The following is a 21412-nucleotide window of genomic DNA, read 5'->3' on the forward strand; positions in this document are numbered from 1 at the left end:
AGCAATCTACAGATTCAATGCAATCCCTATCAAAATACCTATTTTTCAATTTTCAATTTTTCAAACCTGTAACTTTATTCGTGTGATTTTTTTTTCTTTCTTGGCCATTGTCTCATGATATCAAATGTGGAAATACTGCCCAATTTTCAAAATCTAGTTCAATTCCCACCTCACCACATCCTTGATCTCCCAGTTGAAATAAATTTATTCTTTCTTTTGCTCTCAAAATACGTTGTTCCTTCTTACGTAAGACGACAACATTTTGCTTTGCATTAAATTTTATGTCCCTCTATTTTATTAAAGGAAATTAAGGCAAAGTAAAATTAAAGACTAAATTGAACCACACAGAGGTATGACTATTTGGCCAATTATGACATATAAAATAGCAATTTCAAGTGATTTAATCCAATAACATGACTATTTTTGTCATTGCCAATCCATGTACATAAGAAATTTCACACACTATTCTAGAGGCTAATGTCTCCATGCAGTAAGTCAGAGAAAAGATCATTTTAGCAATTTTTTTAGTATTGGAAAAATATGAATTGTAAATTATTTCTAGTTTTTTTTATCAATATGACCAAAGTGTGTGTTTCTAAGTATCATTATTGAGAAATAATTCTATGTATACTTAATACAAAATAACCCAAATTCCTGTAGAAGATACTTTGTTTATTTTTTTTCTAATTCTTTTATCATTTAAGAGATGTCTATGAGAAAGGCCAATTTGAAATTGTAAGTACAAATGACCTCTGATTCTCCATTATTTCAGTCATTATTGTTAGTTTTTACCAGATCGAAGAAAATCATTTTTTCCTATTATCACTTGTGCAGCAGATGTTTACAAGACTTCAGCATCTTCATAACATAAATTAGTCACTCAAGATTGTATCCAAGGAGGTTTCTCCTTAGCAACTAAGTTTTGGTTTCTATTTTGTTATAATACACAATAAATTAAAAGCATAGTCTGACTTGAATTAGTATAGTATAGTCTCAAAGAATATATATACAGCAACTAATTACCAGCTTGTGAAATGCTACCATTAGCAATCGTCTCAGATGACAGCATTTGTAATTCATTGCTCATTTGAATATTATATCGCATGAAAATGTGTAATGCTGAACAACAGTTTAGCTCATTTCTAAGGATCAGTTATCAGTTACAATTAAATATTCATGATTCAAGTTATAACTTTATACATTTAATTAATGAACCTGAATGATTTTGTCTTTTGAGAGGAGTCTGGAGAGTTATTTTAAAATATTGTAAAAACACAAATACCACTGGTATAATTCCTCAATGTTTGGATAAAAATTTAATGTGAGTGTTAAGATACTCACATGCACAAGACATGCTCAGAAACTTATTTAATTTGGTAGGTATTCAGATGATTAATCTTACCTGTTCATGTATCTGGCTTGGCCCACCATGGCAGAGTTCGTGTCCAATATTTGAATCATTTTCTGTTATACATTGGATTTGATGACTCGACTGGGATTGTTGACAATGTGGAGAGTAGATGATCTGGGGTTGTTGGATGGCATGATGATGGCATTGAATTTGAGGACAACATTCCTAAAACATATATACATATATATATATATACACATGTCAAAAATAGCAGCCTATAATCATAGTGACTACAAATCAAGAAAAGACTGGAAACAAATTTGAGAACCACAACAAGTCTTTCACAAAATAATTAGATATAGAATTTGTAACTTTAACTAGTGATGTATTATTTTTAATTTATACATTCAGAAAATTTTATTGAATTTTGCTTTTATTTAAACAGCAGTTCTGATCATCAAAATACTTACCCAAAGTAGACCTAAAATTGCATGTTCTAATTAAATTAATAATTTAATTGTACTTAATTCTAAAATTATTATGAATAATTTAAGCTTCCTTTTAGGATTCTATAGGTACTCCAGCACCTAATTACATAATAGTCCTAAAATGCTAAAAGTCTAAAAAGAATTTAAAATTAGGAAAAAGTACAACACAGCAATTTTTAATATCAGGAAATCTGTCTGTATCCCTGTTGGGGAGGCAATGACCTCATGCTTATGAAACTTGAGAAAGAGCTTTTTAAAAATTTTTGAAAACCACTGATTAGTGCTTTTGATCTAGAAAATGTAAGCCCTTTCTCTAATCCTACCATGCTTATTCAAATATTGCTTCCATTGAGTTGCTGTGTGGAGTAATTGCATCATCTGTAAATTTTGTAGTACAAAGAAGTGAGAGATAAATATGTATTATTATTATTATAACATTATTGTCATCATAAACTTCAGTTTTATTATCATTTATCTCACTAACTTTGAACATAGAAATAGTACTCTCTCAATGATGACAGAAGTCAGATGATATACTTCTAATAGCAAAACTAAGTTTGACAAAATTGTGACTAGAATTCATGATTTGTTCCTCAGGTTCTCTAAGGATGTAAGTGTCATTTATATTGACTGCACAAAAATTTGGAATTTTCTTTTAAACCCAATCTATTTCACCTGCTAGTTTATGTCATGACTTTTTTTCTGAGAAATACAGTGAACAACTAGCATTTATGTATATCCATTGTGAGGCCTTCAGACATACTTGAACACTTCTTTAGTATGTTGTTATTATTCTGCTTTAAAAAAAAGACAGCTAAAAACCTGATTTCAAAGGAAAAACACTCAGGTTTTAGTCATAATGTTACATTCACTCACACATAGTCAAGTTTGAAAGTATAAATACAATGTAAATGTTCTTTTTAACGGTAAAAAGTTGTAATTCAATGGTTTATACTCTTAGATGCAACAATTTTCAAACTATGTCAGATGAAAACAATACCAAAGTATAGAATAATGAATAGAATAGTTTATCCCTCTGATTTAACATGTAAAATAATCTACACACATATATTACAAATATATAAATCTCTTTTTTTGTAAATAGAGTGATAAATTTCCAAGAGTGGGTATTTGGAAACAAAAACTTGAGACATGAAGACCCAGATAGAGAAGCCAAATACCATTAATATAATTTGTATTGCTTTAAATATTTTTTATACTCTGAAACTTCTTACTCTGTATGAGTTTATTTTTATGTGTATAAATATTTTGAAATAAAGAAAATACATGAAGAAACAAATATTATTAATAGGAACTGCCTTGGTAGACATATAAAGGTCATAGAATCAGTTCTTGTCATTTCTTCTCTAGACTGTTTAAATGTGACTCATTTTACAAGTATGATAGCACTGAGATATTTACACTTTAGAAAACTAACCATATGCTTTAATCAGCTTTGGTAAAATTTGACAGATAGATATATTATCTATTCTTTTATATTATAAAATGTCACCATGTAGTGCTGGAAATTTAAAAAGAATTGTATTTACTATTTTCAGTCTTGGTGATAAGGTCATTCAGAGCATCATCCACACAATCCCTGAGTTATAGCTCCAGTTCTTACACTTCACTACTGAAGTCATTATTTTAAAGTAATATATACATATGCTGATCATATTTTGAAGTATATCATAGTATAAATTTTAATGCACAGAATAACCAAGTTATGATCTCTCATATGTTATTTCTTTAGATATAATAAAAATATAAATATTTTGAAGAGATAAATAATTTGGAACTGGCACTACTTTACTAACTTTTTACTATAGAGGCTTCTTATTTCTTGGACAAGTGCCAACAAATAGCTTTATTTGGACCTTGGCTTTACCCAGCATGCTGTGGTATAGCCCCTATCACAGAGAAAACAACAAAACAAAAAATTATGCTGGCACAGGTAATTGTACTTTGGACAACTGACATGGCAGTTTTAAAACTCCCAAACCATTGAAATCATTCGTTTAAAAAAAGATGAGCACAGTCAAATAGTGATATCAAAAGTAAGCAAAAGCAGTCTTCTTACATTATGACAGGCAGATCTGGGCCCAGGGGTCCTGCTCAAACTATGGCACCAGCCAAGGACAATATGTGCAGTAAACTTTGAACTCCTACCCAGATCTAGCCAATGGACAGCACATTCTCCAAAGTTGAGTAGATAGTGGGGACTGACTCTCACACGAACTCTGGTGCCCCATATTTGACCACGTCCCCTGGATAGGGAGGCCTGGTGGCACTCAGAGGAAGGATAGCAGGCTACCAAGAAGAGAGTTGATACCCTATGAGCATATACAGGGGCAGGAGGTCACCCCCTCAGTCACAGTCATAAGGGAGGGGAGTAAGGGGAAAATGGAAGGGATGTAGGAATGGGAGGATACAAGGGTTGGGATAACTACTGAGATGTAAAATAAATGAGTTAATTTTAAAAAGTGTAAAAGAAAAAGCAGTCTTCTTTAAACATCTCCTTCTTGTTTGAGCTGCCTGGGTGGTAAGACAATATATGATATAGTCAACATTGTATTCTAGAGGCTATAAAGAAGTAAAAGTGCTCACTCTCTTTAAGACAGGAACTTGAAAGCAGTGTAAATGATGTACCCCACATTCCACTTACTAATTAATGTGTAAAACTTATCATTTTAGATAGCCAAGTTTAATATTATATATAAATGTAAATTAATAGCTTTAGAAAATATTACTCAGAATATCAGAAACATGTAGTGATTTTTTTTTTCTGCTTGACATCATAATGTTGGGCTGTTCTGGAACACTTGTGTTTAATCCACCAAAACTTTAGGCACTATTCAGTTTAACAAGAAAACCAAAAGGGAGACATCTTGATGTTATCATTCTGAAAATTTATGTAATTTCATTTTTACTGGGCATCAAATAAGGAAGATTTGATATATAGCATGCTATTTCCTCCAAGTCTACTAACAACTGCCAATAAGTGCTTATAAAAATAGAGTATTTTCTCATGCCAAGAAATTTTAAAACAAAATCCAATACATTTTAAGAGTGCTTCATTTATATATGAGAAAAATGATTCTGTTATCCAAATCAATTTTATAATATTTAACTGCCTATTATGTACTGAAGTGTTCACCCTACTCCAAATTTAGGGTGGTGATATAACTTCCAGAGATATAGCATTTTCTTTTCAATATGGTTTTTTCAAATAGAGTCAATTTAGAGTGAGGTTACTAGGATGAGATCCAACCCAATATGAGCAATGTCTTTATAAAAATCAGAAAATTTTACACTAAGACATTCATGCAGAGGGATGCCAATGTGAAGATGCACATATAGAGCACCATTTAATAATCGAGGGTAGGAATGCTATTATTATGCCATCAAAAGAATGCCTGAGGGTGCCACAAGTGGAACTAAGAACGAAAGGGTTCCTTTCCTGACAGTTACAGAAGGATACTGTCTTGTCTCATGCAGTACTTTAATCCGAAAACTTGGGAAGCCGAGGCAGAGGCAGGCGGATTGCTGTGAGTTCAAGGCCAGCCTGGTCTACAAAGTGAGTCCAGGACAGCCAAGGCTACACAGAGAAACACTGTCTCAAAAAGCCAAAAAGCCAAAAAAAAAAGAAAGAAAGAAAGAAAAAGAAATATGAAACAATACAATTCTTGCACTGTAAACCTCCCAACTAACATATGGCTTAAAGCTTCAACTTTCTACGTTTCAGAATATTTTACTTATCTGCTAATACATAATGTCATTTAAATCTGAACATATTAAAATAATGAAGTTAACATTATAGCCATTAAATTATATTTTGTAAACTAGTTTTTAAATAGTATATATATATATTTATCAGAAAAATATACTACATATTAAGTTCAGTTTCTACAATTAACCTTTTATGTGACTTTAGGTTCCCTTTCAGTATAATGTGCTTCATAATAAAATAAATATAAAAATGTTAAGGATAAAATGAAGGACCATAGACAAGATGACATACTACACAACTCACAATGGTATTGCCAGGTACTTGGTAATTGAATATTATTTCAGTTCTATTAAAATATTCATAATTCAACAATTATAATATTCATAATTCAGCCAGGCACAGTGACACACGCCTGTGATCCAAGCACTCTGGGAGGCAGAGGCAGGTGGATTGTTGTGAGTTCGAGGCCAGCCTGATCTACAAAGTCCAGGACAGCCAAGGCTACACAGAGAAACTCTGTCTCAAAAAACCAAAAAAATAATCATAATTCAAAATTTTATATTTGTACAAGTTTTAAAACAAAAGATTACTTACGTGATCTGTATTTAGCTTCTCCACTTTTCTTATTGTTTTTTCATAAATTACATTGTTTACTGGGAAGAAGTGACCTCCTCTTAGGAAAGGGGACAATGGTTCCTAATAAGAGATAAAATAGTATATTTTGATTTCAAAGGTGTTATTTTCACAGGAACTCCAACAAAGAAATCGTATCTAATAGCTTCTGTGGTAGTAACAGATATTAGGAAGATGATGGAATGATTCTTCAATAAGTTTATTCCAGGAGAAAGAAATGATTTTAAAAACAGTCCATTATCAATGAGAAAAATTTGAATTCTTCCTATTTTTACTAGTTCTCTAGGGAGAGATTTGAAGGAAGTAGGAAAGCTAACACTTGATTTTCTGGGTGAGAAGTACAAAGCAGACTGGGTTTGAGCTGCTGTGACTCCATTGTCTCTAAGGCAGGACACAACAAAAGCTTCTTCTAAGGTAGTCTGGGGTGAAGTCGACATCACTCAAACTGGGATTATGGGCAGGTTTCTTTCAATGCAAAGAAATTAATAGAGAAATTTAGAATAAATATAATTCAATCCTACTAAAGTATAAAGTGGGCAGAATTGCATTAAAGTATTTTTCTAGGACTCTATTTGCATGTCATTGAAGTGTATAGTTCCTATTAGTGATGATGATCAAGGCTAAGATTCTCAGTCCAATATATGTTTTGAGTACTGAGAACAGAGCAGAAGGTTTAAGAGCCACTGTCTCTCCATGTAATCAACTAAATTACTGTAGCATTAGCCAAGTGCTTAGAAGATGTCAGTTAATGAAAAAAACAAACAAACAAACAAACAAAAAACGCCTGTGATGTGTCCTAGATTGAAAGACTAATAAAAAATTCAGACAACGGTCCAAAACAAATGTAGTAAACATCATGTTCTTTTTTCCGCACTTTTTTTTCTTTTTGAAGAAGAGTCTCACTATAGCACTTCCTGGCTGCTGTGGAACTCATCATGCAGATCTTGCTGGCTTCAAATTCAGGTGTCTGCCTACCTCTGCCTCCAAGTGTCAGGAGAGTAAAGGTGAATGCTCTCATGCCCAGTATGTCTCTTCTGATTTTAATTTCAGTCACTAGGTTGTTTTGTTAATTGATTTGTCACAACACAAATATTGGATTCATTTATTTTTTATGTACTTCTAGTAGATGAAATTACTATTATACAGCAAATATTGTTGATCGAAAAGTATTGTAGTTACTCTGAGTTCTTAAAGTAACTTGCCCAAAAGACTGATTCTTAACAAGAAAAGAAATTATGTAGCTCAAGTCTGCAGATCCAGATTTCTCAATGAACAGATTAGAAGTTCTGGTTAATAATAACACAACGGCTCAAAATGTGAGGGAAGACAAACAAGAACAAAGATAAAGCTGCCAAATTTCACCCCCAAAATCCTCCCCAAATTAGAACTAGGAAAGTCTTATGAAGTTTGAGAATCAAGACAGAAAAAACAACCATACAAATCAGAGGGATAAATTTTCAGCAACTTAGTAAGAAACTGAACACGAAAATGCTTGAGCCATCAATAGATGGTACAAATTCATTGACTCTAACTTGAAATAATCAGTGGAAGCAGGAGGAGTGAAAAAGGAAGGTATGGTGGCATAAAACAAAAGCTGCAGTTCTTTCTCCATCTATATGCAGTGGATTCTTAGGTAAGTAAGGCATTAGCCATCTCTGAACTTCCTTATGCTTATCACAAGGATAGTACAAGCAGGGTATCCTGCATCAAGTGAAATAATCTTAAGGTTCCATCCATCTTTACTTTTTGTGTACATTGATTTTTAATATATTAAGATGTTCTTAGGGAATCTTGTTATAATATTTCTAGGATATCAGTTTAAATTATATAATATAGACTGTTTTGAGTGCAAAGAAATTATTGACCCTGAATTTTCCATAATAGAAGATCAGATTATTGAGTGAGAATGGATGGTAGTAACACTTGGTGATTTAGAATTTTCTAAAAAATAAAAACAAATTTATGAATATGAAATTTTTCTTCTCTGTGAAATGTAGTTAATTTTACATCTTTGTCTATCATTAGTTTTTTTCAAGAAGAAAGATGGCTAATATATATGAACTACTGATTCTCTTTAGAGTGTGTTTTGGTTTTCCTATTGAAATGACAATAAAAACATATCCAAATTTAGATTATCACTTTACCAAATTTATAAAAAGGTAAAAATGAAACATTCATATGAATAACTACTGTAGAAAAATAAATCAGCATGTTAAGAGTTCTTAGCAGTTGAGGAGCTCAACAGTTTCACTGTTTTGGTATCTTCTTTTCTTCGGTCTACACATTTGATTTGGTGCCAAATCCACCCTAAAAATTAGCAGGTGTTTTCAAAACCATTGATGTTATAACTTTAATTGCTACTTTCAAAATCTCTGGCAGTAGTTCTCACACTTAACAAAGTATGTAATTCCCGACACCCATTTCAATGTTCCCAGGCCACAAAACTATAATAGAGAAACAGTTTTTGAAACTAAAATAAAACTTTGTTCATTACAAGTTCAAGTTAATTCAGTTTCAAGTGTCACCTTCAAGCTTTGTGATCATACTTGGATTAATCAGATGCTATAACTGTGATTCTAAAGCCTTTATTTCTCATAAACCCTATCCTCATGCTCCCTCACCCCTTTCCTTACAGAGAAAATCAAGATGGCATAGTTAATGTGCTCTCACCACATTTTTACAGTACTATTAAAAACTACTCTTGTTGTTTCTTCCAGCTCATCTCTGTGTGTACCTGGAATTTTACCCCTCTTTTCTCTTTCAGAATTGTATCTCACTTGTCTCTTTTCTCTATTGTATCACTATCCTTCACCATTACTGATTCATTCTATCTATAAAAAAATCTTCCAGAGTCTCCAAGATTCAGCTTTCTCCTCTAGTGATATCTTCTCTCTTGGCTTTGAACAATATCCATTTCAGAAAGGCACTGCCTGCACTTATTTCCTCCACTTCCCTTTGAGAAGTTCACCCATTAACTTCCTGCAACTGGATTTTGTTCCCAAAAGCATATTAAAACTGTTGTTTTAAATTCCACCATCACTTTCTTAACTATCAAAGCTCATTCTAATATCTATTCTTGGCTTTATGTTAATTTGATATGGTTAGTCAATAATTTCTTCTACTTGCTTTAGTTATTCTGTTTTGACAACATTCTCCGAGAGGACCTTTTCTTACATTGGGTCCTTCTTTTGGTTCCCTTGAAACAGATCCCTCTCCATTACCTCACAGCAATCCCACTCACCTTGGTGATAAAATTTAGGTACCAACCCTCTTACTAATGTCACAAATGTGACCTTTAGCAGTGTCATTTTAAATATGCACTAGGTACCCTCTCTATTATGTACTTCAGATACCAATGGCTCAAGCAGACCTCACATTATTCCCCTTTAATAAACCAACTTCTCCCCCAATTGCCTTAAACTTTTCTATTAGGTCATCATAACCCATGTGTCCACTTATCAAGCTTTTAGGCCCACACTTAACTTTTTTCTGTCATCCTCCCTAACCAGTAAGTTATTAAATCTTGTTAAAACTATGCCAAGATTCTGTGTCAGAAAAAAGGAGAACTTGTGAAGACCTGAGCAAAGCCCACGTGTTTGAATTTTAATATCCTCATGAATATAACGATTCTAAGATCATATTAATTGTACTAATACATTACATGTCAAAACAAATCTTTTCTTCATTTTCCACATACAACAAATGTGTTACCTCTAGTCAAACTGCAGTGTGGTGTTTAATTGCTCCCTATGTCCATATGTTTTAATACTTGGTCCCCAGTTAGTGGCACATTTCAGAAGGATTAGGAGATGTGGCCTTGTTGGAGGAGGAGGTGTATCACTGGGGATAGAGTTTGAGATTTCAAAAACCCATACCATTTCAAGTTAGTGCCCCCCCCTCTGTGTGTGGGTGTGTGTGTGTGCTTGTGTGTGTGTCTAGCACTTATGGATGAGTTTTAAGTTCTCAGCTATTGCTCCAGTGCCATAGCTGCTTGTTTGTTGCCAAGCTTCCCACCATGATGGCTATGAACACACCCTCTCAAACCATGAACTACCAAATTAAACTCTTTCTTTTAGCATTGCTTTGTTAATAGTGTATTATCACAGCAATAGAAAATCAACTAAAACAGGAGTCGGTACCAGGGAGTGGGCTATTGCCATGACATGCCTAACCATAGTGTTTCATTTATTTATTTATTTATTTATTTATTTATTTATTTATTTATTGTCTTTGTTGTTTTTGGAGGAAAGTGAAAAACTTTGAGACTTTGGATTAGAAAGTGGTTGAATGATGTAAGTGGGGCTTAATGATCCATTTTTGTAGGATATTGAAAAACAATAGGGCTCAGAGCAATGTGGATTATGGAGGCCCAGATCAACTGGTTTCAGAGGTAAACAGTATTAACTAGGCTAACAACCATTCCTGAGAGATTTTAGCAAAGAACGTGGCCACATTTTGCTGTTGTGCTAAGAATCTGCCTGAGACTTGACTCAACTGAAGAGATTCAGACTAGTTTTGTTGGCAGAGGAGATTTGAATACAGCCTAAGTATTGATTATGTTGTATGTTTATGAGTGATCTATCTCTCTTCTGCAGATCTGCAGTGAGAAAAAGAAAGCAGGGCAAAAAAAGAGGAAAAAGAGCACTAGGAAATGTAATGGTGGAGCCTTAGTTTGTGATGAGTGATAAGGAGAAATGTAATAAAGGTAATGTTAACCTCAGGGCAAGGCCGCACCTAGTTATACCCTCTCACCCATGCTCTAGCACCATGCCTGCTTGCTTATTGCCATGCTCTCCACCATGATGCTTATTTACTCACCCAATGACATTGTAAGCAAGCCTCAAATTAGATGCTTTCTTTTTTATGTTGCTTAGGTCATGGTATTTTGTCACAGAAAGAGAAAACTACGACAATTTGCATTTATCCACTGGTAACTATCACCTGCCCTACCATGTAATTTACAATGTATCTTCATGCCTATTTGTGGATATGCTTTACTTCCCACCCTAAAAGAAAATGTAAGCACCTTTGGTTTAAGAAAAATGCCTTATTTCCTTATGCCTATTTGAAGGCTATAGAGCAGCAGTTCTTAGCCTGTGGGTCACCCAAGACCAACAGAAAACACATGTTTCTGAGGGTATTAGGAACTGAGACACCACCCTTCTATCCATCTATAGGTGAGTCTTCCCACGTGCAGATACACTCACATACACCAGTAACTGAAACTGAATTGAAAATAGCATTAGGAAGGTTGAGAACCACTGCTGTACAGTATCTTCTCCATACCTGTAGCATGACAATGAGAAACTTAACGAAACTGATAAATATCAGTTGGATTTCGTCTACTAATGAAATGAATGCATTTTCTTCATTTTGCATAAAAAATAAATCAGCATACATAAATCCTATGACTATAAAAACAAATCAAGAATAAAAAAAATCAGGAGCAATCACAAAAAAGAACTGAATAGAGACAGAAGGAACTATAATTAGAGAAGTGGATTGATATCAGTTTAATCCCAAGAAGAAGGAATAAAGCTTAGAAAAGCTAGGAAGTGAAAGAGAATGAGGTTACTATTTAAGAGCCTCAACCTATTGTAAACATTGCAATTAAACTACATCTTCTCCTGGAGAGAATTAAAAGTGCAAAATACATAAGAAACACACTTAAAAAGAAAACATGGATATACAGAGTATTAAAGCTATTTTTGCAAAACCAGTTAGGTTATTTTTATATACAAAGCATGTGGTTTGAAACTTGTTTTATTGCTCAATTAAGGACAGAGTTCAAATTTTTAAAATGACTATTTTTCTTCACTTTTCTGTTTTGTCTTCTTGAGAAAATGTTTGTAGTTCAACAAGCCTGAGATAATGAGTTTTTAGAGAAGTTAACCCGATGTTATTAATATGTCCTTACTTATACATATACTTCTAACATTGTTGCCTTTATAAACAATATAGTATAAAAGTAAATATGTAGCTACAGAATTTATCTGGTATTCACTTAAGGTCCATTATGAGTTGTCATTAATTTGCAATTTTTCTTCTGCATTATTCAAATCCATTTCCAACTTTGTTACTTTGTAACTTAGTGTTCTTGCATCACTTAAGAACTTAAATTTTCCCAAGAATAATGAAATTATGTTTTCAAGTATGGTATATACTCACTTATAATCAGATATTAGCCAAATAATATAGAAAACTACACTATAATAGATAGACTTAAAGAAACTAAATAACAAGAAGAACTCTAGGGAGGATGCTTAATTCTCATTCAGAAGGACAAATAGAATAGACACTGGAAGTGTTTGCAAAGAAAGAACAGGACAGAATCTACCACAGAGGTTCTCCGAAAGACTCTACCCAGCAGGAGATCCAAGCAGATACTGAGACACACAGCTAAACGTAGGGGTAGAGCACAAGGAGTCTTATGGAAGAGATGAGAGAATAGAAGGAACTAGAGGGGTCAGGAACTCCACAAGGAGGCCAATGGAGCCAAGCCAATCAATCCAGGCAGAGGAGGCGGGTGCTGCAGAGAATGATACACCAAGAACCTAGGCCCTCTGCTCAGATGTAGTAGATAGGCAGCACAGCCTCCTTGTAGGTCCCATAATATGGGAAATAGGGGCTATCTCTGATGTGGACTTTGGCCTCCACACACTTATCACTTCCGCCTGGCAGGGCAGTCTTGCCAGGCCACAGAGGAAGAGGATACAGACAGTCCAGATGATACTTGATAAGCGGAGGTCAGATGTTAGGGGAGGAGGGCTCCCCTTAGGGGAGGGAGGGAGAGGGTATGAGAGAGGGAGGGTGGCACCGGGAGGCGATGAGAGAGGGGGGCTATAATCGGGATGTAGACTGAACAAATTGAAAAAAACAAAAACAAAACAAACAAACAACAACAATAACAACAAAAACGTGAGTTCCAAGCTGGAGAGATGGCTCAGTTGATAAAGTGTTTGTCGTGTAAGCATAAAACTAGAGTTTGGATGTTCAGCATTCATTAAAAATTGGGCCCTAGTATCATACCTGTAATCTTAGGCGTAGGGAAATAAAGTCACTAGATCCCTGGAGCTTACTGAGCAGGCAGCCTAGTCTCACCCACGAGCTCCAGTTTCAGTAAGAGACTTTGTCTCAAAAAGAAGGGGGAACACCAAGCCACCCACGAAATCTTCAACCCAAAATTTACCCTGCTTACAAGAAGTACAGGGATAAAGATAGAGCAGAGACTGGGGTAATGTCCAACCAATGCCTGGTGTAACCTGAGATTCACCCCATGGAAAGAGGCAACCCTTGACACTAATAAAGATACTCTGCTATGCTTGAAGACAGGAGCCTAGCAGATTTGCCCTCTAGAGGTTCCACCCAACAGCACTTCAGAACAAATGCTTAATCTCACAGGCAAACATTGTGCAAAGCATAGGAAGTCTTGTGGGAAAGCTGGGGGTGGGTAGGAGAAATGGACTTGGAGGAGACAGGAACTCCACAAGAAGACCAGCAAAGGCAACTAACTAGGGCCTAGAAGGGGTTATGGGAGACTGAAGCACCAACCAAGGACCCTGCATAGACTGGACCTACACCCCCTATACAGATGTAGCTGATGGGCAGCTCAGGCTTCATGTGTGACCCCTAGTAAGGGAAAAGAAGGCTGTCTATGACATGGACTCAGGTGTCTACTTTTTTGATCACTTTCCCCTAGAGGGGCTGCCCTGCCAGGCCACAGGGAAAAAAGGCATTTTCAGTCCTGATTCGACTTGATAAGCTGGGGAGAGTGAGTAAAGAGGGGATTCCGTTTTCTGAGGAATAGGGAAGAGGGAGAGGGAAAGGGATGGAGTATGGGACAGGGAGGATAGGAGGGAGAGGGTTATGAGAGGGATTTAAAGTAAATAAATTAATTTTTAAAAAACCTTTTTGATAGGCTTACAAGAAGAGGAAAAGGAAGAAGAAAAAGAAGGAGGAGGAGGAGAAGAAGAAGAAAAAGAAAGAAAAAGGTAATGATTGAAGAAGGCATCTGATATTAACTTCTGACCTCCACATGTACTTGCATACATGGATACAAATAAACACACACACACACACACACACACACACACACACATCACATCACATTACCAGATACAAGATTATATACCTATGTAAGTATAAAGACAGCAACTAAGTGAGTAAAAAAGCAGATTAGATGTATATAAGTACAAAACATATCAGAAATTCTGCCTTTATAAGGAGCCAATAGTATAGGCTGTATCAGATAGTATATATTCAACTCTCATCACATACATTGAGAAGGGGAGCTGTAGAGGGACAAAGGGAAAATACTTTCCCCCTGAGGCTGTCCTCACTGCCCCTTGTCCAGCCACCTTGCCTGTTTTGAGGCTTGCTGTTTAAATATTTGATTATGCAAAAGAAGGAGAAGGCAACTGCTTTAGCTATAATCACATCCTTTTTGAATGTTTACATAAATTTATGAAAACTCAAGCAAATATCCAAAGCAATCATCTCCTTACTCAGATCATCTATGTACAGAAATCCACACAGATATGCATGCACAGCTAGCAGCTTCCTTAGATAAGGAGACTTGAGAACATGATTTTAATAAGTAGATTTATTGTAGACTAGAGAGTAGTAGAACCTGCACACTGTCTAGATTAGTAACAAACATGAGAGTCTTCATTAACCCTTTTCTTTCTACAGATCGAATAAACACTCAACCTTTCAGGAGAGGGAAAGACTGTTTCTTGTTATAATGGAGAAATAGAGAGTAAAGGAAAGAATGTCATATCTCTGTTTATACACAGTGTTTCCTACTGTGAGATTGATGTTTTAAAACAAAAAAAATTTCTCTTGCCACTCTAGATGTATGATACAGAAGTGTGTGTGTACATTAAGGAAGGTTTATTATTTTAGAAAAATGTTTTCTTAATTTTCTTCTATAATTAGACAGCACATAAATAATTTTGTAAGACAAGGTTATTTATCTTAGTAAAAATATAATAATGTAATTTTAAAAAGCTTGCTTCTAGGTACATGCATGCATCTATTTCATGTATCACAGGCTACAAGCGTATGAACATATTTTTGAACTTTTAACTTTGACTTTTCTTTTTCCAAATATACATCTGAAAGGCAAATTCAAATAAGCTAAATCTTCCAATTCCTGATGGTTGGTAGATTTTTATGGGAAGCCTGTGAAGACCTTTGTCCCGTTTTGCTCTGGTTCAAAGTGTACAAAAGTCCCTTGTAGTGCAAGGGTGGGGCTACAGAAATGAAAATATTATAACAGACAAGCTACTTGGAACTTTTGCTTTGGTATGTCAGAATATATGGATGCATAGCTACGTGAAATTAAAAATAGTTTTATATTAATAGTTAGATGTGAACTTTCTAACTGGAAGACAGGCCAGTAATCTACTTTTAAGGATCTAGTAACTGACTTACTTAGCCACTGGAAAAAGAGACACCTTACCTGCTCAGGGTTTTGTACTACATATCTCCTAATGGTGGTTTGTGGATATGTAGTAACTTTCACTGTTGGAGAATGGAGTTCCTGTGAAGAAAAATTAAATCCATGTAAATACATAAGATTATCATTATTTGGTAACTTAGAGCCATCAATAATAAGGAACAATTTTCATAGTGAACATTATATAGTCACTTTTATGAACAATGACATATGACTTTATAATTTATTTAACTTTAGTGTTGAAAGTACTTTTGAAAAGCAACATTTGTTCAGTGCTGTTGTAAGTAATTACACTATATTAATTTTTATTTTATCATATTTTCACATTTTACTATGCTTTAATTTTTTTTATTATATATTATTTTCTACTAGAGTTTGACAAGGAAAAGGTTTTATAAGAACTAATAGTTTATTTGTTTTTAAGTTCTACCCTACTTCTAAAGATTGATTAATTCATGAGACCCAAGGACTCAATAAATATTTTACAAAAATAATGGAGGTATTTTTCTTTCATAAAATATTAAAAATTAACATTTCCAAGATTCCTGTTCCTAACTCATTTTTCTATTTTCATACTGGAGGTATACTGGATTAGAGGAAAAGTGCTTAAATGGTGCAAAAACAAATTAAATGAAGTACACTATTTTCCCTCTTATTGTGCTTCTCTTTTCACTTTTAAACCATGTTGCTCCTATTTGTTTGTCTAAGTTTCCTGGAGTCTTCTGCAGTCTTCTGGACCGTCTAAGACACAAGCAGAAATGCTACTGTTCATGTAAATTGAATAGAATCATAGCATTATATTTCTGTTTTATTTTAAAGTGTGTTTAAAGGAAGGCCTCAGAATTGTTCTAAAAATTCTCACTTGCTGCCCTCCTTCCTACTCAGTCTTGGGTAAGAGAATTTGGAAAACTGAAAATCTAGCAAGGTGTCTTGAATCTACATAATGGCTGGTTTAAAGTGGTTTTCTTCACAAAGGTATTTATTTTTAAGAAATTCATATTGAATTTCCCTTTCCTTCATTTTATTAATCCCCTTCCTCAAAGTGATTAGCGATTGGCATGTTTAGATAAAAAGTTAAGCTTAAATAAAATTCATATTAAATAAGTTGTATATAAAAACTACACATAAGGTTTATGGTGTCAATTTCTTTTCTCCTAGAGATATGGGATCTAAGTGTGAATCAAATGACTATAGCTTCCAGGCTCTTTGGGGATTTTTGTTTTGTTTTCTGTTGTCCTCATCTACCCACCCATCTGCCCATCTGGCTGCTAAGAGTATTTCCAAGGATATGAACAGTCTCAATACATCACAAGGATATGATGGCAAACCCTCTGGCCTTGTGCATACCCCTAAAGTAATCAATAAAAGTAACTTATGCAGTATATGCAAATATGCACATAAAAAGTAAGTGAGGGCAGATCAGAGGAATGGCACAATGTACTTGTGTCTAAAAATCAGGAAAGGTATCTCCTCACCCTCCTCTTAGTCTCTTTATTACTTGCTGGCTTTGTGGAACTCTTTCATGTATTCATCATATAAATCTCTTTATGTCTGTGTCTATTTTTAGACACTGGACCTTCTTGTACATAGTTCAATTTACTTTCCAGATAATCCACACCAGAACTTTTACTGTGTAAGAGAGTTCAATCGGGAACCCAATGTTGAGGAGGTTGAGAATTCTCACCTACTTGCTACAAGTAATGAGTTGCATGCTGCCACCACAAAATCAGCACTAGGCAGCCACAATGGTACTCTCTAGGAACATGAAGCAGATGCAGTCTTGAGCCATGTAATTCATTGTAAAGATCTCCATTGCTTGCTTGCTTCTTTTGTTTGTTTGTTTGTTTGTTTGTTTGTTTGTTTTTGGTCCTCCGTAGTATCTTTCAGAGGAAGTCTTCAGGCTTGATATGATCAAAGACACTAATAAAACCATGCTGCAGGCAACTTGCTTGGAATGGAGCAGGGGCAGCTGGAAGTTCAGTGATTTCCTTGTGTTCTTACTTCTTACAGAACTTAACTTTTCAAGCATATCCATCATTCATAGCTGTGTCCTTTTCCACAAGGTTAGTGGCTTCCCAAATCTAACACCTTTGGGCTCCAGGTCCTTTGAAAGTGCCTTCAATTCATGGACAGGTTGGATCATCAAAGTTCTGCATTTCATTGTAATGTCTGCATTGGCACCAGACTTAGTGTGTGGTTTTGGTTGCCATAACTGTAGGTAATAATACAGACAGACCAGGAACTTCAGACACTCTTGTTGTCTGTGGGATCCTATTCTGGCTGCTCTTTGCTTTCAAAAGTCTGATTCTAGATGGTCCCATCCTGGGGAGTGGTGGTTTAAATGAGAAATTTCCCCTATGGACTCAGGAATCTGAATATTTATTTGGTGCTCAATTGGTGGTACTGTTTGGATAGGTTATGGGATATTTAGGTGGGACAACTCTTGCTGGGGGAAGTACTTAACTAGGGATGGGCTTTGAAGGTTTATGGCTTCCTTTTCCAGCCACCTGCTGTAAGGACTCTCCTAACATTTTGCACTCAGCCTTTGGAACTGTAAAACAAATAAACCCTTCTTGTGCTGACTAGTTGTATGCCAAGTTGACATAAGCTAGGTCATTAGAGAGAAAGGAGACTCAATTGTGAAAATGCCTTTGTAAGATCAGGTTGCAAACAAGCCTTTAGGACATGCTTTTAATTATTGACTGATGTGCAAGGGCCCAGTCTACTGTATGTGGGGCAACCACCTCTGGGCTGATGGTCCTGGGTTCTATAAGAAAGCAAGCTGAGACATTCATGGGAAGCAAGCCAGTAAGCAAATACCTATCCATGGCATCTGCATAAATCTGACTGCAGGTTGCTGCCCTGTTTGAATTCCTGTCCTGCCTTTCTTCAATGATGAACAGTGATGTGAAAGTATAAGCCAAATAAACCCATTCATCCTCAATTTGCTTTTGGTCATGGTGTTTTATCACAGCAATTGTAACCCTAACTAAAACAGAAGTTGATACAAAGATAGTGGAATATTGCTGCAACAGAATTGACCATGTTGTTTTGGGGAGAGTTGTGGAAGGACTTGGGAACTTTAGGCTAGAAAAGTCATTGAATGCTGAGAGCAATGCAAGCGAGGGAGGTCTGGCTTCAAAGATATGTAAAGCTTCTATCAGGTCATTTGTGTGAAGGATCTGTGGTATCTTGTCAGCTAGAGGTGAATAATTGGCTGTGACTAACAAGAGACCTTTGCCTTGTTATGACAATGGATGCTGGTCAGCTGGAGCCGATGAATCAGCTGTGGCTAAGTACACATCAGCAACCCTGAAGTGAAATCTTCTAGGAAGTGTTTCCTAAGAGTTAGCACACAGAAGCTTTGTTCTAGCGGTGCCTAAGTTAGCAGCCAGACTTGGTACTGTGGAAGAGTTTGCCAGGTGGCACTGGTTTTGAAGGCATGAAGTGGTCACGGAGAAGAGCTGAGGCTTGGCACTGTGAGAAGCCAGGAGAGGCCTTAGTAGCTGTTGAAGCCACAGGGTTTAAGGAGTCATGAAGAGAGTTGAGGTTGGCATCATGAACAGAGTCCAGGAAAGGCTACTGATGAAAGTGCAGCCCAGTTGAAGGGACCCCCAGCAGTTTGGAGTTGCCAGTACTATGGGATAACCACCAAGCACAGCAGCACGGTGGAGTGGAACCAGGAGAAGCTGTGTGTGGTGCAGACAGTGGAACCAGAGAAGTGACCTAAGCCCTCTGGAGGAGCCCAGAAGATCATGTGTGGGTCCGAGACATTGGATACCAAGTTATTTACAATTGGAGTTTGTTTTTGTATTTCCTTTCAGATTGTGAGTATGCTTTGGTTCTTCCATTTTGAAGTAAGGAAATATTTAACATATTTTTATAGGAACCCACAACTGAAAGACATTGGATTTTAAAAGACTTTTGATTTTTAAAAGAGACTGAATATTTCAAAGAAATTGAATTTTTAAAAACTGTGGGACTTTTAAATTTTTTTAATGTTTATATTGTAATATCAATATTAATGTGTGATTTGGGGGATAGACAAGAAGAGGAAGGTTGTGGCTTAACAAGGAGTTATCTGTGTGTCAAGTTGGCAAGAGGTCAGTTGTACTGGCTAGTTTTATGTCAACTTGGTATAAGTTAGAGTCATTAGAGAGAAAGGAGCCTCAATTGAGAAAATGCCTCCATAATATCAAGCTGTGAGTGAGCCTGTAGGACATTTTCTTAATTAGTGACTGGACTGATGAGGGGGCACCAAGACTGTGAGCGGGACCACCCTTGGGCTGGTGGCCCTGTGCTTTATAAACAAGCAGCACTCCTCCATGGCCTCAACATCAGCTTCTGCCTCCAGGTTCCTTCCCTGCTTGAATTCTCACCCTGACTTTCTTTAATGATGAACAGTGATTTGGAAGCATAAGCCAAATAAGCCCTGTCCTTCCCAAATTTCTTTTGGTCATGTTGTTTTATCACAGCAATAGTAACCCTAATTAAGACACTTCCCTAAGTCACTTTTGGTTATAGCATTTTATCATAGCAACTGGAAAGTAACTAATATAGTGTATGGAAACAATTATCATTCCAACTTATAGTCCTCGCCCCCACTGTTTTCCCTCACCAAGGACAAAGACTTCTGTCATCAGACTTGCAAGGTGTAGGAAGCATATAGGTACTTGTGTTCACAGATAAGCCCTAGGGGAATCAGAGATGTTAAACATGCAGAGTTGTCTTTTCAAAAGGAGAGACATGTAACTCAGTTTGGTTTTGTTTGTCCAGAAAGCTGGGAACCGATGTGGTTAATATCCTGGTGACATCTGCACTATTTGTATGACCAGGCAGCATGGGCTTTCCCAGAGTTATGTTTATCTGAGTCAATCTATGGCGCCATTCTCCCAGAGACACTTTTCATGAACATTGTTGACCTTGAGCTTGCTTCTTTACTTAATTTATAGAACACATCTTTATGGAAGACGTCACTTGTATTTTACAAGAGTTTCAATGCAATCACGTTTTAAGCTTTGTTGTATCACCTGAAAATATTTTCCAAATTGTGCTGTGCTTAAATCTGTCTAAAATAAACTGTTTAGTATCAGATTCTAAAAGTTTGAACCAACACCAGCTACTGAGTCATGTTTAACCAGACTTTTTGTTTACCTTACAGGGACATCTTGCTGGCTGTGGTTTTTGCAAAGACTCCCACAGCAAGTCATGGAATGAGACTGACTAGCTTAGACCCCAGATGGGGATATGTAAAGGCTTTAGAGTAAGGACTTTCAACAACCTCGACAATGACTTGGGTATTTATATTCTTCCCATTGATACCAGCTTTGTGAAAATCTAGAAATTTTCATCCATCAAGGAGAAAAGATCTGGACCAAACATTCTGTAATCAAATATGCCCAGTCTTTTGTCTGATTTACTTTTTGGAGAAAGGCTGAAGGTGCCTGCTCAATGGTCAAATGGTTCTCTGCTGCTTCTTTGGGGGGAGTTAAAAGCATTTCTGAAGTGGAGTCACTTTCCAGGTTAAGGTTATTCTCCAGATAATGCTAGCTGATGTGGCAACATCAGGCATACTGGAGACCACATAAAAATGTGCTATGCAAATATGACTAACAGCAACTCCAGAAGCAACAGCAGTAGCTTAGTGACTAAGTGTTTCTCCATACTTGGTGAGACTTGCATGTTGGATGCATTCCCATAGGATTAGAACAAAATACTGCTTAAAATGAGTCAATTAAAATTTTGGCTTT

At 35.8% G+C, this 21412-nt stretch overlaps 1 protein-coding gene across 4 annotated transcripts in view; it reads right to left on the reverse strand.

The window, feature by feature from the left end:
- Positions 1–21412, reverse strand: part of Pof1b (POF1B actin binding protein) — a 76984-nt gene that overhangs the window by 37002 nt on the left and 18570 nt on the right. For 2 of the 4 annotated variants that reach the window (XM_051142470.1, XM_051142469.1), the window contains exons 4-6: positions 15666–15746; positions 6164–6265; positions 1403–1576 (exon numbers count right to left, since the gene is read on the reverse strand). In XM_051142470.1, coding sequence (XP_050998427.1) covers positions 1403–1576; positions 6164–6265; positions 15666–15746 — 357 coding nt within the window. The remainder of the gene's footprint in view (positions 1–1402; positions 1577–6163; positions 6266–15665; positions 15747–21412) is intronic. The other 2 variants (XM_051142471.1, XM_051142472.1) reach the window with 2 other exon arrangements.

Source organism: Acomys russatus, chromosome X, assembly GCF_903995435.1.
Source record: "Acomys russatus chromosome X, mAcoRus1.1, whole genome shotgun sequence".
NCBI lineage: Eukaryota > Metazoa > Chordata > Mammalia > Rodentia > Muridae > Acomys > Acomys russatus.